The sequence below is a fragment of the Canis lupus genome, chromosome 11, assembly GCF_003254725.2.
Source record: "Canis lupus dingo isolate Sandy chromosome 11, ASM325472v2, whole genome shotgun sequence".
Classification (NCBI taxonomy): domain Eukaryota; kingdom Metazoa; phylum Chordata; class Mammalia; order Carnivora; family Canidae; genus Canis; species Canis lupus.
Window position 1 is genome coordinate 73,324,315 of NC_064253.1, and position 16,831 is coordinate 73,341,145.

Sequence of the window (16,831 nt, forward strand, 5' to 3'; positions counted from 1 at the left end):
CCAGGAAGAAGGCACTATTATTATCCTTATTTTACAGATAAAGAAACTAGGGCACAGACAGGTTAAGCCACTTGCCCAAAGATACTTAGTAAGAGATAGAGCCTCAGAAATCAAACTGAGGCTGGCCAGCTACCGTAGCTCCCTTAACAACTGTGCTGTAAAGGGAAAATGATCATGATCTAATGTTAAGAAGAAAAGAGGGGGGGAAATTATAGCTCTGACTCTGTGTGTAATAGAACGTTGGCTGGCACTTCCCCTGCTGCTCCAGAACTGTGGCTAAGACCCAGGGCTCTCAGGAGAGCTGTCAACCCACCCATGACCTATGGGGCCACTAGACTTGATAATGAGGGGGCCGCGGAACGGCAGGGGTCAGAGAGGACTCCTCAGAGCAGAGGGGCAGCGTGAGCTTTCTCCTGTAGGCAATGCGGACGCTATAAAGTGCCCTATCGGATTCCTTTTGTGTACTCAGTACTTAGCACCACGTCACATACACAGGAGTGGCTCAGGAAGTGTTTGTGGAGGGGCGCCTGGGTGGTGCAGTGGGTTGGGCGACTCGACTCTTGGTTTCAGCTCAGGTTGTGGTCTCGGGGTCATGGGATCGAACCCTAGGTCCGGCTCTGCACTCAGCACAGACTCTGCTTGAGACTCTCTCCCTCTTCCCCCTCCCCAAAGAAATAAATAAATCTTAAAATAAATAAATAAATAAATTGTTTGTTGAACTAAATGGAGCCTCACCAAATGGCAAACGCTGTATGAATGCAGTTTTGCGTTCATAACGTATTTATTCTCAAAAGGTAGGGCTGTCCCCACACTGCCGACCTCTGAAAGGTGAAGGGATTTGCCCAAGCTCCAGCCAGTTCCAAAGCCCAGGCTCTCCTCAAGACTCCACAATCCATTCACGCGGCCACTATGTGTTGCACACAGTAGGAGGTCGGTGGACATATGCTGAAAAAAAAAGGACACATACGCACCACATTTTACCCCCTTATACAAGCAGAATTTAAGAAAAGAGCAGCTTTGAAGAGTATGAAAAGAAGAGAAAGAATAATAAAAAAAAAGAGATGCGGCTCAGCAAAATAACTTCATCTCCCAGATTCCAATAAAACATGGAAACTTTCCCCTTTCTGTTTCATTGAAACAGCAATGCTGACACGGACAATTTCTAATCCTGCCGGAGCCTGGCCTCCTATCAGATGTGGCCAAATGCAAGCTCTGGCATCATCTGCAGACAACTTTAGGATTATTGGGGCCGCTATTAACAAGTCTGCCCAGCAAAGGGCACTAACAGAACACTCACACTGGGAGAGGTACAAATGTCTAAAAAACACGAAATGCTGTATATTCAACCTAAGTAATCAAAGATTTGCAAATTGAAACAATGAGTTACTTTTTTTTTTTTTTTAACCTGAATTTCAGGCAAGAATTTTTAGAAATTGGTAATACTTGCTGGTGAGGAAGTGCCTTAAGAGTGTAAAGTGAGGGCACCTGGGCGGTCGAGCCTCTGCCTTCGGCTCAGGCCGTGACCCTGGGGTCCTGGGATCCGGCCCCGCGTCGCTCCCTGCCTGCTGCTCCCTCTCCCTCTGCCGCTTCCTGGGCTCGTGCCGTCTGTCTCTCTCTCCCTCAAACAAATAAATAAACCTGAAAAAAAAATAATAATTGCCCAAACTTGGAAGCAGCCACGATGTCCGCCGGTAGGTGAGTGGATAAATAAACTGGGGTGCATCCAGACAATAAAATATTATTCAGTGCTAGGAAAAAAATGAGCTCTCAATCCATGAAAAGATATGACGGAATAGTAAATGCAAAGCAAATCACATTCTATATGATTCCAGGTATGGGATGTTCTGAAAAAGGGAAAACTATGGAGACAGTACGATATATTATAATGATGGATACGTATCATTACACATTTGTCCAAACCCATAAAATATAACACTGAGAGTGAACCACCGTGTAAGGTACGGACCTGGGGTGACTACGACGTGTCACTGTAGGTTCATCACTCGTAACAGATGGACCAGTCTGGTGGGGGATGTTGAAAGCCGGGGAGGCTGTGCTTGTGCGGAGACAGAGCGTATATGGGAAATCTCTGTCTCTTCCTCTCAATTTTTCCCTGAACCTAAAACTGCTCTAAAAATAGTCCTATGAGGGACGCCCGGGGGGCTCAGCAGTTGAGCGTCTGCCTTTGGCCCAGGGGATGACCCCGGGGTCCTGAGATTGAGTCCCGATCGGGCTCCCTGCATGGAGCCTGCTTCTCCCTCTGCCTGTGTCTCTGCCTCTCTCTCTGTCTCTCATGAATGAATAAACAAATAAAATATTTTTAAAAAATAGAGGATAGGGCGACGCAGTGGCTCAGTCAGGTAAGCATCTGACTCCATCTCAGCTCAGATCTTAATCTCAGGGTCTGGAGTTCAAGCCCTGCACTGGGCTCCACACTGGGTGTGGAGTCTACTTTTTAAAAAATGTAAAAAAGGGGGGTGGGGAGACTTTATATTATGATCTCAATTATGTAGGATATATGTAAAAAAGACCAAAAGGAAAAACACCAATATAGGAATAATCTTTGCCTCTGAATGTTTGCGTTGTGGGTAAAGGTCTCTTCTCATATTTTCTTGCATTTTCCAAAATTTTTTTAAGATTTTATTTTTCTTAATATTTATTTATTTATTTGAGGTGGGGAGGGGCAGAGGGAGGGATGATCCCAAGCAGACTCCACGCTCAGTGCGGAGCTGATATGGGGCTCAATCTCATGACCTTGAGATCATCACCTGAGCCAGAGTCAAGAGCCCAACATTGAACTGACTGCGCCACCCAAGAGCCCCTTAAGATTTTATTTTTAAGTAATCTCTATGTCCAAAGTGGGGCTCAGTCCTGACCGCGAGGTCCAGAATCGCCTGCTTTACTGACTGAGCCAGCCAGGTGCCCCTGTGTTTTCCAAATATCCGTTTACAACAAACACATGGCCCTTCAATGGGGAACCACCACCAAGAGAATTCACCCGGCTCTGGGCGTAGGTCGGCCGGCCACATCCCTGACCCGCCTCCGCGGTACTCAGGATGATGAGAGAAAGTCCTTAGTCATAAACTCACATTAAGTGCAAAGCACCTTCCCCAAACAACGAAGCCAAATGTTGAAGTCCCGCTTCAAAGTCCTTCTAGAAGATGCTAAAAATAAGCTCAGAAATGCATTTGCTGCAGTTCTCGGAGACCTACTGAAGGACGTCATTCAGAGTGGGCACCAAGTCAAACCCTCGCTCGTCATCAGTGTTGGCTGTAGAGCAAAGAATGTGAGCCATTTGGGGGACGAATGGGGCCAAAGCTTCGAAAGTCACTCTTGCCCTTAGATTGCTGGAATCGTAATAAAGGGGATCGCTGATAGGTGCAGAACACAAGCTTTCACTATCATTATCTCACTTGAACTTTGCAGTCGCTCTGGAGGGAGGATGGACCAACGGCAGTAGTGATAATATTAGATAATATGTTGCCGACCAACACTTACCAGCGCAGGCGGCGGTGCTGGCCACTGCGTGTACGTTAGCCCTTTTTTAGTCCTTATACTGCAAAGTAGGAGTGATCATCTCCACATCGGTCAGCACACCGTCACCTAAAGAAGTCAAGTGGCTTGCCCAAGGTCACCAGCCAATAAATGGAAGAACTAGGGTTTATGGCCATTTATTTAATCCTCAAGTCCAATGCTCACTGAACTTCCTCAACTTTGATTATCTTTTACTGCTATTATTAGGAAAGATATCGGTGTGGCATAGAGTTCTGTGTACAACGCGGGCCCTTCTAGCTGTATAACCTTGGACAAGTCACTTGGCGGCTCTGTGTCGCAACTGCCTCCTCTGTAGAATTAGGGCCACAATATCTACCTTATAGGGCTCAAGATCAAATAAGACCCTGTCTAGGAAGTTGAGCCAAAGCCTGCCCGGAGAAAACATGCAAACAGCACTGGAACACGTCTGATTTTCCTGAACCTTTTCTTCTTACATAGTGGGTCGAGTGCAGGAGAGCACAGTGTCCTTGGGGTTCAATATCCAGAAATTCTAGACTCTCAGAGGAGTCTCTTTGACCCGCTTGCACAACCTCACCCTTCTTGAAGACCCCGCACCCCTTCATTAGAGTGCATACCTGTCATTGGAGTGGGTACCTCGTGTCCAGCACTGGCAGAGAGGCAGGAGTGGGCACTTGACTCCTTGCCCCCCCCCCGAAAAGTCCAGGCCTTTAGAACTAAGATGCTCTTTGCTGAAGGGCCCTGGCTGGCTCAATCGGGAGAGCATGAGACTCTTGATCTCAGAGTCCTGTGCTTGAGCCCCACGTTGGGTGGAGAGGTTACTTTTGGAAAAAAAATAAATTATATATATACATATATATATATAATTTCAGAAAAGTTCAACAAAGAGCACCTTGATCATTTATAGATATTATTATATATATATATATATATATATTTTTTTTTAGATGCTCTTTGTTGAACTTTTCTGAAACAGCTGTGCCGATTTCATGCTGTTTTCTGAGGCCTGGATGTAAGGAAGCTCGGTCCTGGAGGAGCAGACGTTTCACAGGAGCAGCAAGAGCAAATATGAGACGGGAAGGGGCTCAGGAATCAGGCCTGCAACCCTGGCATCGCACAGACAATAAGCCAAGATCTAGAGGAGGAAAAGGCCTTTGACGGGCCCTCCCTGCACGTTCGTTACAGAGCCGGGATCGGATCCGCACCCTCTGACCCTCGGGCCACCATCAGACCACGTCATTCCAGAGGGCAGCTGAGAGGCAGCAGGCACCCCGAGTGTCCTGGCCGGAACCCCAGGGCCCTCCCATCCACGGCACTGCCCTCTGACTCCCGGCCCAGGGCTCTTCATGTCCAGAGGGTCTCTGGCCGGGCGCTTTCCTCCTGGAGTCACTGAAATGATGCCCTCCTGCCGGCTTCTTATCAACGCTCCAGGCAATAACCGGAGTCTGCCCTCACGCAGCAGCCAGGACCTCAGGAAGGGCAAAGGCTTCCAAAGGAGGCCGCGCTGTAAGGGAGCTAGAAACAACGTCTTCCCCTCCTTCCCGTCCCCTAAGGTAGACGGGCTCTGGAGAGGGTCCTGGGGGATCCAGCCTGCGCTCAGGCCGGTGGGTCTGATTCCCTTTCTCAGTCACTGCACCTGCCTTACGATCGCTGGGTGTGTACTGGGTGTGTACTGGGTGTGTGCGACGCCTCCGGTGCGGCCCCAAGTTTGGAACTGGATGGAACCCGTAGCCACGCGCGGGCCGTGCTGCTTCTTTAGAGACGGATCGTGGAACCTCTGCCTTCCAGTCCCGTGTCAGTGTCTATGAGTCAGCCCGGCTGGGCTCCGGGGCTGCGTCTGTCTCCCCTCACGGCGAAATGGTCCAGCGGGAAAAGTCCTGCGGGCTTGGCCTCACCGCTTCCAGGCCCCGGTGAGAATCAACCTGTCTGCGCGTCTGTCATTGCAAAGCGCGGGTTCCTTCCTGCACTCACCAGAAATGTAGTAAACACTGATCTAGAGACACCCTAGTGAACAAGACACACCCGACAGTACCCGGTGCTCACGAAGCTTACACGACAGCACGTGGGGGGCGCCCGGGGGCTCCGACGGTGACGCGTCTGCCTTGGGCTCGGGTCATGGTCTCAGGGTCCTGGGGTCGAGCCCCGCGTGGGCTCCCTGCTCAGCGGGGAGCCTGCCTCTCCCCCTGCGCTCACTCGCTCTCTCTCTCCCTCTCAGATATATAAATAAGATCTTTAACCAACAAGATAGCAAGTGAGATAGCGAATAAATGGGAAAATAAGCAAGATATTCACAGATGAGTAACAAGCGGCACAAAGGGGATCAACAGGTGCTGGGACACAGAATACGTGGATGCGGCCCCTCGGGGTGGGCAGGGCGGGGCGGGCCTCTCCGAGGATGGACCTTCCACCTGAAACCAAAGGAAGCCGCTGGCTGTGCAGAAAGCAGACGGAGCAGCAAGTGCGGGCCTCGGAGGCCGGAAGGAGCTGGAAGGAGAGCTGAGCAGCGCGGCCGCCGGGGAGAAGGAGCTGGATGAGGCAGGACCCGCTCTGCAGAGCTGCCCTGGCGGCCGTGGGGTCTTCTACGAGCAACAGGAGGTCCGGGGAGAGCGCGGGCGGGGGGGGCGCCCTGGGCGGGGGGCAGGAGCACGGGCCGTGAGAAGGCTGCGCGACCGGCAGCCGACGGACTGGCCCAGAGGCACAGCCAGGGTGGACCTTACACACGGCCTGTCAGGACTTGCTCTGGGCTTGGGTGTGGGGCGAGGGGGAGGGAGACACAAGACTGATTCCCCGGTGGTGACGACGGGTATCAAGGGGTCACTGAGGCTGGCCGTCGGGAACACCAAGGACGGGAGAGTCGCCTGCCCCCCCTCCCTGGGGCCTGTGGCCACTCCCTGTGAGCACAGGGAGGAGGAGGGCTCGGGGTCATAGGTCACCGTTGTGAAATAACTAATGCCAGCCGTGCTAACCTAACCATGGTGGTGGAAGGTTCTGGTCTGTGAAGCCCCGATGAGGCGCCGGGGACGCTCCCTGCAGAAATAGGCTCCCGGGTCCTCCCAGAAGACGGAGGTGCCGTCAGGCTCCCCACCTGGGCCTCGGGAAGGCCACACTCCGCGGCCACACTCGGGCTCCTGCACCTGGACCTCCCCGCCACCCCCACGGCCTGCCCGGGACCTGCTGTAGGCCAGGTGGCCGCGCGGGCAGCAGATGGTGGAGGACGTCAAAGTCAGGGAGGGCGACGTAAAGGACACCGAGGCGCCGAGCACACTGGAGAGAACCGGGAAGCACGGCGGCCGGGCCGAGTAGCATCGTGATGACTGGAGGCTGGTGCGACTGTGCAGGCCCCGGAGCTGGTGCAGGCCCTGGAGCTGGTGAGGGCCGCGGAGCTGGTGTGGGCCGCGGAGCTGGTGAGGGCCGCGGAGCTGGTGAGGGCCGCGGAGCTGCTGTGGGCCGCGGAGCTCCCAGGCGTACCTCCGGGCTGGAGGACGGGTGGCCTGCACCGTGGGGAGTGGAGGGCCCGGCCAGCCCTTGCCCTGCCCTGAGCCCCGCGTGGCCTTGGGCCCAGCCACCCCGGACGGGAGCGGGCAGCAGCGGGCCGCCAGCACCCCAGCCCTTCCGGGGGAGCCCAAGTGGCTCAGGCAGGACGGCAGACGTGGCCAGAAACCGCGGGGCTCACTGCAGCCGCCGGGGCCTGTCTGGACTCTCCTGTAGCTCCAGACCCTCGGGGCTTTGTCGCACCTGCTCTGTCCTGTTGGTTTGGGATTCACTGCCCTGGATTCAAAGTGTTGGTCCGGGCCGCAGCAGCGGGGCGCCCCTGGTGTGCTGGAGCTCCACGGGGAGCAGAGACCCGCAGGCCCGCGAGAGACCCTTTCCCGTCCAAGCACTGCGATCCGAGCCCTCCTTGCTGACACAGAACTTTGTATCAGCTGTAAAGCACTTTCATACATTATTTTTTTTAAAGTATTTTGTTTGTTTGTTTGTTTTTAAATTTTTATTTATTTATGATAGTTACAGAGAGAGAGAGAGGCAGAGACACAGGCAGAGGGAGAAGCAGGCTCCATGCACCGGGAGCCCGATGTGGGATTCGATCCCAGGTCTCCAGAATCGCGCCCTGGGCCAAAGGCAGGCGCCAAACCGCTGCGCCACCCAGGGATCCCACTTTCATACATTATTAATTCACATATTATTCCTTCTGTCCCTAAACAATTCCTGGACTACTCTGCACAGGGTAGGGTTGCTGGATAAAATACAAGACGCAGGTTAAATTCAAATTTAAATAATGAATAATATTAGTATGTGCCAAGTATTGCACGGGACACACTTATGCTAAAATACTACTCACTATTTATCTGAAATTCAAATCCAACGAGGTATCCCCTCACTTCCTAACTCTAGCAAGCTTCCACAGGGACCGCCGACCCCACTGTGCAGAAGTGAGCTCAGAGGAGTGAAAGGGTTTATCTAAAGTCCTTGGGAGCTGGGACCACGTGTGATTCACTTTTTTAAAATTTTAGTTTTTTTTTTTTTTTTGAAACCTGCAGATGGCATTCCCCTAAGCCAGTGTCAGTCCCTTCGGCCGTGATCTGAGAGATTTATGCCTCCTGCAAAGCCTGCTCCGCTGACAGTCTCTGCCCTGTGCGTGGGGGACACGTCCGATCCTACGGCATTAAGGAGTTAATGTTTGATCCCCGTATGCAACGTGGGGTTGGCTCAGAGAAGAATCTAGGGGCGTGCTCACCCAGCTGCCGGGGCCTCTGAGCCTACAGGAACCCCCAGAGCCAAGCGGGGAGCTGGCTCAGGACAGAGTGGTCGGCGGGACTCCGACTGAGGCTTCGGGCTCGTCCTGGGTGGTTGCACCGGAGACAGATTCAGATGCTTTCCCGGAAAGCAGAGACACCCGTGGAAGGTCGCGGAACTCGGGAGGCCGGCCCGGCCGCTGCCCTGCCCTCCGGAGCGCTGGAGCTGGCGGGGCCTGGGTCGCAGTCCGAGGCCCAAGGGCAGAGGCTCGGGGGTCAGGGAGGGAGGAGGTGTCTTGGCGGGGCGCACACAGCCCCCTCTGTCCCCGAGAGCACAGGGCCCAGTGGGGTGCCCACGGAGCCTTGGCCGCACACCCAGCCGGGAGCCCCCCACCCGGCGGCCACCCTGAGTGCAGAGCCCGCGGCCAGGCGGATGCGGCCCCTGAGCTGCGGCCTGGGCGGCGGGAGACCTTGACCCAGGGTGCCACGGCCCTGCCCCCAGGCCCCCGCCATCCACAGGCCGAGGCCTGGAACAGCCCGACATGCCGGGCCTGCGCCCGGGTGGAGAGAACGCCGAGCCCAGTGCGCTCCCGGGGCTGCGGGGGAGCCAGCGGGTGGCGGTGGCCTCCCATCAGCCCTCTCCAAGCCTCAGCTCCCAGACCTAGAGGCCCTCCAGGAGCTCCCACCCTCTGTCCGGGGCTCCCCGCAGAGCCGGGCAGGGCGGGCCAGAACCACGGGGCACACAGGCCAGGGCGTCCCCCACTGCTGGGTGTGGAGCAGCCCCCGTGGGATGAAAGATGACGAGAGGCCTGCAGGAGGCCCCACCGGGGCAGCTCCGCCGGGGATCCTGGAGGGGCCCCTCCACGTGCCTCACGGTCCTCCGCCCCCAGCGCCCCTGGTGCGACCCCCGGGAACGAAGCCTCTTTTCTTTTCTTTTCTTTTTTTTTTTCTTTTCTTTTTTCTTTCTTTCTAGATTTATTTATTTTTTATTTATTTTTTATTTTTTTATTTATTCATTCATTCATGAGAGACACAGAGAGAGAGAGAGAGAGGCAGAGACACAGGCAGAGGGAGCAACAGGCTCCACACCGGGAGCCCGAGGTGGGACTCGATCCCGGGACCCCAGGATCACGCCCTGGGTCCAAGGCAGGCGCTAAACCGCTGAGCCACCAGGGATCCCTCTTTCTTTTTTTAAAGATTTTATTTATTTATTCATGAGACCCAGCAAGAGAGAGAGACACACACAGGCAGAGGGAGAAGTCGGGCTCCCTCAATCCCGGGATCTGGGGTCACAGCCTGGGCCCAAGGCAGGCGCTCAGCCGCTAAGCCCCGGCGCCCCTGGAGCCTACTTGCTGGTGAGGGGGTCAGGAGGGGAGGATCTCAGGAAATGGCACTGCTAAGAAGAAAACACGCCAGCGACAGGATAGACTGGGCGGGGGGGGGGGTCATGCGACGTGAGGCCTGAAAGGGGGCAAGGAGGCAGCAAGGGAGAGCCCAGGAGGGAGGGCGCCCTGCTGGCGGTGCCCGGGTGATGGGGGAGGAGGAGGGGTGCAGGCTTAGGGGAGGAGGAGGGGTGCAGGAGGGAGAGAGAGGCAGAGGGGGCAGGACGGGGCGCCTGGGGCTGTCGCTGAGCTGCCACCTGGGGCTTGGGTCAGGGTCTCAGGGCCCGGGACAGAGGGATGCGGGCTCTGCTTGGAGGGGACTCTGCTTCTCTCCCCCTCCCTCCCTCTCCTTCCCCCTTCCTCTCCCCTTCTCTCTGTCTCTCTCTCTAATAAATAAATAAATCTTTAAAAACCAGTCCGAGAGGAGGTCCTGATCTGCCCCCCAACCCACTGGCCCCTGCCTGGCCAGTGCCCGCGGTGCGACCCCTCCCCGCTCCCTGCTCCCCTACCCGCAGTGGCCGGGACGTGTGGGGCCGGTGCTCCCGGTGCTCCTAGTGCTCCCGATGCTCCCGCGCCGAGGATGAGGACCGTCGGCCGCTCCCGCTCCTGGGCCTCGGGCTCCCACGGCCGCGTTCACCCGGGGTCTGGGCCCCGCCGCCACCCTGGGGGCCCCGGGCCGCTCCCCGCAGGGAACTCGGGCCCCAGGGAAGCCCCCATCAGTCTCAGGAGGGCCAGCCCTCGTGGGGCTCCTTCCGGGGTCCTTGTCGGGGCCCCTCGCCTGTCGAGTCCCAGTTCTCAGGCTCAGCGACAACCTGAGGGTCAGTGGCTCACCCCGGGGCAGCAACGGGGCGCCCACCTGTGCCCCGAGTCCTGTATTTTATCAAGTCCTGAGTCCAAGGAATACGTCAGACCTTGCCTGCTTTCGGGGACCCGCCCCCAGGAGGCGCGGGGTGCGGTGCTGTGGAGCCGGGGGGGGGGACAGCAGGCCGCGTGGCATTGGGCCGCGGGAGTCCACAGCGGTGGACGCCGGGGAGGCAGCCGGAGGAAGCGGTCGGAAGACGGGGGCATCAGCTGGCGACGTTGTCATGGAAAAGTCTAGCCCCTTCCAGAAAATTCTATGCCTGGCTCAGCAAACTGTCCTGTGTCCCGTCGGCACAGCGTCTGTCCCTCCCATTCCGGAGCAGGAGACGCCGCCCGGGCTCGCGATCCGTGTGCTCTTTCCCAAGACCTCGGGGCCCAGGGGACCTACCCACCTCCGGTCCCTCTAGGAATTCGTCGTCACGACGCACTTCCAAAAGTTGTTTTAAAAGTCTGTCCTACGGGTCGGCAGCATCATAGACAACAGCCGAACGAGGGGCGACCCCCGCGCCGACGACGGTAGGAGGACACCCCGCCCGCCACCTGCAGGAATCCATGACAGGCTCACGGGCGACAGGCGCGGATGTCGCCAAGGCAGGGAAGGCAGAGAAATCAGGCCCCGGGGCCACGCGCCCCCCCCCCCCCCCGGGGGACCTGTGCCTGGAAACTGCAAGGGCTCGAGGGAATTCCAGCTGAGGCCCATCCTCCGCCGCGGGCACTGGTGCGCTCAGCCGCGGGGCTCATCCCGGGAAAGGCTTTCTGACCTGTAGATGCGGCTCGTTGGCTGCGGGGACCCAGGGGGCGGGAGGCAGCCTGTCCTGGCCGCTCCGCCCGGGGCCCTGGGGGCTGGGGCCGGGCCCACCTGCGCTCACCCGGAGGACGGGACGGGACCGGACGGGGACAGGGACGGGACGCCTGGGCCGGCCCTGCCCACCAGGGAAGCCACCGCTCCCGCCTGGGCTTCAGGAGAACTTCCTCCGCCCCCCGTGACAGCATCGGTGACAGCATCGGCGTCAGGCAGGACCCCTGCGCAGGCCGCCAGCGTCTAGTACGCTTTTTCCAGTACCGGCCACTGCTCGCGGTTAGCGTCGCGCATGGGGCGCAGGCCCGGGGCGGGGCGGGGCGGGGGTTGCATCGTCTCTTTCTGTCCGTGTAACGAGGCGGCGCCCGCTCGGGACAACGGAGGCGCCGAGCTTCACAGCAGTTCAGAAACTGGCCCCAAGGCCGCAGAGTCAGTAAGTGGCGGCGACGGAGGTCAGAGCCGGTAAGTGCCAGGCTGGCCTCCCGACCACCCGGTCCTGCTGCCGCTACGACGAAGCCTCCTCTGGGCTTTACCAAAATCCGGCTAGCTGGCACGTGCCTCCATCCCCCCCACCCCCCCACCGCGGTGCCTCCACCCCCCCCACGGTGCCTCCACACCCCCACGGTGCCTCCATCCCCCCCACGGTGCCTCCATCCCCCCCACCGCGGTGCCTCCACACCCCACGGTGCCTCCACCCCCCCCACGGTGCCTCCACCCCCCCCACGGTGCCTCCACCCCCCCACTGCGGTGCCTCCACCCCCCAGGCCCAGCGGCCTCGGTACTGCCAGAGCGCCGGCTGCAGGCGGTCCACGGGGCGGCCTTCCGAGCGGCTCTCTCGAGCTGGCAGGCAGCAGCCCGGGCTCTCGTGGCCTCAGGACACACCGCAGGTCCCCGAGGAGGCACGACCTGCCCCTTGCCGCCCTCCCGGGAGAGACGGCCAGCGTCCCATCCACAGGGCGAGGACACAGCCGGCGTGTGCGTTCCCGGGTCCAGGCCGGGTCCCCGCGGCCTGGTCGGGTCCCAGGAGGGGCCGGGTGCGAGCGGACCCCACACGGGCAGCAGGGTCACCGCCCCGACGTCTGGGCGACGACTTGCCGTCTAGGGTCCACAGGCCAAGGCTGAGGACAGTAGTAAACGGCACGTGTGACCCGAGGTGACCCGAGGCGCCGGCGGAGGGAGGCCCGGAGAGGGCAAGCCACGAGCCGCGCCGCCGGCAAGGCCTGCTTCTTCTCACCGGGTTGAGGGACTCTGGGCGAATTTCCCGACCTCGCCAGGCGGTTCCTCCGCGTGAAGGAGACGTACCGTCCGGCTTTCATGGCACGATTCCCGCGAGCATTAAAAGGGACGAGCGTGTGGACAGTCACCGGGCCAGCACACGCGGGGCTCTTCAGGGCAGCTCCTGCGGGTCGGCAGGACCACGGCGCGGACGCCAGCGAGGGCGCCTGGAGCCACCAGGGGACAGCGCTGGGTGCAGAGCGGCTGCCGGGCAGGGGCTGCGAGGGGGACGGCAGCAGGGCGCCGTGGGGAGCGCGAGTGGCCCGCGAGGAGCGGCTGCAACACTGCCGCCCGCTACAAGGCACTGGCCCGGGCCGGATGGGCCTCGGAGACCCCGTCCACGGGCGGCCTATCCACGCGTGCACAGGCTGCGTCCTCCGCGGCCAGGCGGCCCGGCCCGGCCACAGGGAACGCACGAGCCCGCCTCCCGACACCCGCGATGCCCGGCGGGCCTGCGTGGACTGGGGGGAGCCCCGGCCCTCCGACCCCCGGCCCCGCCCTCACCCCACGCACCAGCCCCCAGCTCCACCCATCGAGCCGCCCACCCTCCCGGGGCCCCGGCGCCTGCAACCCCAGGGCAACCGCACAGCGGGAGGCAGCACGTCCACCGAGATGCCGCGTGCTACGTGTCGCCCGGCACTCCGCGTGTCCCAAGCAGTAAGGGATCCCGTGGGTGCAGAGGCTCCTCCTCCTTCTTCTACGGAAATGTGACCCACAGACCGTAACGGTCACTCCCCCTAACGGGCAGTTCAGGGGCGCCTGGGGCTGTCGCTGAGGCGTCCGGCCCGGCTCGGGTCGTGGCCCTGGGCCCGCAATGGAGCCCTGGGTCCGGGTGGGCTCCCTGCTCCAGGGGCGCCTGCTGCCCCCCGGGCCCTCGCCCCGCTCACGCTCTCTCTCACTCTTTCACTCTCTCAAATAAATCAATAAATGAAATATTCCTAAAAATCCCATAAAGCGTACGATCCGCTGGGCTCTGTGGGTTCGCAAGGCCGCACGCCCACCAGCCCGGTCTAGCTCCAAGTCCATCGGCCCGCGGCCACCTCGCTCCCGTCGCCCCCCACCCGGTGCCACGAACTGTGTCGCCTCCACGGATTTGCCTGATCCCACCCTCCCCGTCCACGGAGCCGTGCGGTGCGCCCCCCGAGTCCGACCCCGCGCTCGGCCTGACGCTCGCGGTTCACGCGTGCTCCCTGCTTGCCACAGCTCACGGGGCTCGTCCCTGGCGGTCACGCCACCCCTGGCTGGGTCACCAGCTGACGTTTGGCTTCTTTCCGCTTTTTGGCCACAAGGAATCGCCCTTGTTTCTGTTTTTCCACGTAGGCTCCAGCCGGGGGCCCAACACGGGGCTTGACCTCACGACCCGGAGTCACGGCGGGGACCCCAACACTGGGCCCGTAAGCTTAGCTCTGCAATCCCTGCTCTGCTTAATGGTGGCATCGCCTTCTACGCGGCGGTGGGCACGTGGCCGGCGGTTCCGGCCTTCCCCGTCTCTGGCCCACGCAGGACGCCAACGCGGGCCGGGCCACGCTCCTTCCCGTCGCCCACAGGACGCGGTCGGAACCACCCCGTTTCCTGAGGAAATTCTCCAACGAAGCGAAGAGTCGTGTCGACAAAGATGTTAATTGCAGCAGTTTTCACAGGGACCTGCGACTGGAACGGCTCAAGGTCACCGTGCAGATGTTCAGGTCACTCTGTTCTGTGACAGAACAATGTACAGTCAGTAACGACCACGGCCGCGACGGCAGCGTGACGACGAGTGACTGGCGCGCTCCTGGGTCCCAGGCGTGCAGGGTCCTAACACATCAGCGCAGATCCGTGCTGGGGAACAGCTCCCTCGTGTCCCAAACGGGGAAACCGAGGCTCCGAGGGGATGAGCGGCCTCCCGAAGCAGGCCCGGCCAGGTCTGGGTTTGAACCGAGGCCCCCAGGGCGGTGCTCCTGGCCCGGGCGCCGCGGCGGAGCACTCCTGGGAGCACGGGAGCCGCGGCAGCAGAGTCAGGGCTGCTGGGCGGGGAGCAACACGTGTCTGGGGCCCTTAGAGGATGTAGGACAACACGCTCGTGTGCACACGGGCGCCCCCGAACCGGCACAACCAGCCAACAGTCCCATCCGCGGAACCGGACGGGAGGGCGTCACTCCTCCGTCGAGAACCATTTGCTGGGCACCTGCCGTGACACCTTTCTGACGCCCTCGCTGGGGTGCCACAGCGTCCCACTGGGCTGATGGCAGGGGACGCCCTCGCGCCCTGGGTCTGTGGCGTCCCGGCAGCAGCATGACCCGCCTGCCGACTGAGGCTGCGACACGCACTGTAACCAGCGCCACCTGACCTCGGGCCGGCGCCACGAGAGAGTGCCACTGGCCCCATCTTACAGGTCGGGGAACTGAGAGCCCAAGAGCCCGGCGACCTCCCGGGCGACGCGGACAGTCGGGGCCACGGCTGCCCTTCCCGACACGTCCCCGCGCTGCTTCCTCCGGGGCAGCCTCACCCGACACCCACTCGCCGCAAAGCCCAGAGGCAAGCGGAGGGCGCCCCGCGTTTGCACCTTCCCCGGCTTCCCCGACTCACGGGGAGGGCGCCCACAAATCTCTGTTCTTCTTCTTCTTTTTTTTTTTTTTAAAGAATTTATCTATTCATGAGAGACACAGAGAGAGAGAGAGAGAGAGAGGCAGAGACACAGGCAGAGGGAGAAGCAGGCTCCATGCAGGGAGCCCATGTGGGACTCGATCCCGATCCCGGGTCTCCAGGGTCACACCCTGAGCCAAAGGCGGGGGCTAAACTGCTGAGCCACCCGGGCTGCCCTCTTTTTTTTTTTTTTTAATTGGTTGTCTGGGCATCCCTGGAGACCTGGGATCGCATCCCATGTTGGGCTCCCAGCGTGGAGCCTGCTTCTCCCTCTGCCTGTGTCTCTGCCCGCCCCCCCACCCCGTGTCTATCATGAATAAACAGATAAAAATCTAAAAAAAAAATTAAAAATAAGTAAATCGGTTGTCAGATTCATTCTGAAATTGGCTCCGATCCTTCTGTTCCTGATAAGATCTCTGTCCAGCCGCACGATGCTGGGTTTTAGGAGCCACCGCCCCAGCCTGGAGCCTGGACTCCGGTGGTTCCAGCTTCCAGGGCAGGAACTGGGCACCCGGGCCCCGCGGCGAGCCTCAGCTCCCACCAGGGGGCAGTACAGGCCCGCGTGTCGGGGAGGCGGGCGTCCTGGGGGGGGCCGCTGGGAGTGCGACCTTGGCTCATTCACTGGACCCACCCGAGGGCCTGCAGGGGCCAGGCCGCCAGCGGCCCAATGACCAATGCGGATGACGCCGGTGACTCTCCCGCCCTCTACAAACTAGGGGAGCTGCCGTGGAGCCGTGTGGCAGCCGGAAAAGCGAGGTCATAGTACCTGGCGGCCTGCAACCGCGGCCTGCGGTCCTTCCCTCACCCTCCACGCGGGCCGACCCCGCCACTCACAACCGGGGACTGCCAGCCGCTCACGCTCAGGAAGGGCTGACTCAGTGGACACAGTTCCAAAGCGTTCGACTGAGCGCCTGGTGGCTCAGCGGGTGAGCATCTGCCCTCTGCCCAGGGCGTGACCCCGGGGTCCTGGGATCGAGTCCCGCATCGGGCTCCCCGCTGGGAGCCTGCTTCCCCCTTGGCCTGGGTCTCGGCCTCCCTCTCAGAGGCGGGGAGCCCAATGCGAGGCTCGATCCCGGGACCCCTGGGTCACGCCCCGGGCCGAAGGCAGGCGCTCACCTGCTGAGCCACCAGGCATCTCCCCAAAAAAACCCCAAACCATTCAGAACCGGATTTTCAGACCTAGACGACTCTTCAAAGACTATTAAGGGTTTTGAAGCAGACGCATTAGGATGGGGACGTCTCCTCCTTTAACGAAATGGAAGGACACAGTTGAGCTTGCAAGAGGACACACCAGCAGAGGCCTGAAGTCTGCACCCGGGAGGGGGGAAGGGGAGGGGAGGGGAGGGCGTACCTGCGGGGGGGGGGGGGGGGCTGCTGCTGGAGGAGCAGGGGGCTCAGGCTGCGAGGCTGCCTACTGCGGCCGTGTTGTCCTGGGGTGACCACTGCCGCCTTTTCCCGTGAGAACGCAGCCGCGTGGGCAGGCCACGCGGGGCCGGGGGTCGGGGAGCCAGGAGCCCCAATGAGAGGAAAAAGGAAATGGAGCCAGAGAGACCGGCTCCTCCCACGCTGCCACTTGCTGTGACTTTAAGGACAAACCGGGACTGGGACAAAGCCCACGCAGGAAGGTGGAGTTGAAGCCGAGAGAT

General features: G+C 60.2%; 1 protein-coding gene across 1 annotated transcript in view; it reads right to left on the bottom strand.

Annotated features, from left to right (window-relative positions):
* Window positions 1-762: 762 nt before the first annotated feature.
* Window positions 763-16,831, bottom strand: part of FBXW2 (F-box and WD repeat domain containing 2) — a 52,018-nt gene continuing 35,949 nt past the window's right edge. Inside the window, exons 7-8 of the mRNA XM_049116429.1 lie at window positions 1,486-1,638; window positions 763-945 (exon numbers count right to left, since the gene is read on the bottom strand). Coding sequence (XP_048972386.1) covers window positions 897-945; window positions 1,486-1,638 — 202 coding nt within the window. The 3' untranslated portion in view covers window positions 763-896. The remainder of the gene's footprint in view (window positions 946-1,485; window positions 1,639-16,831) is intronic.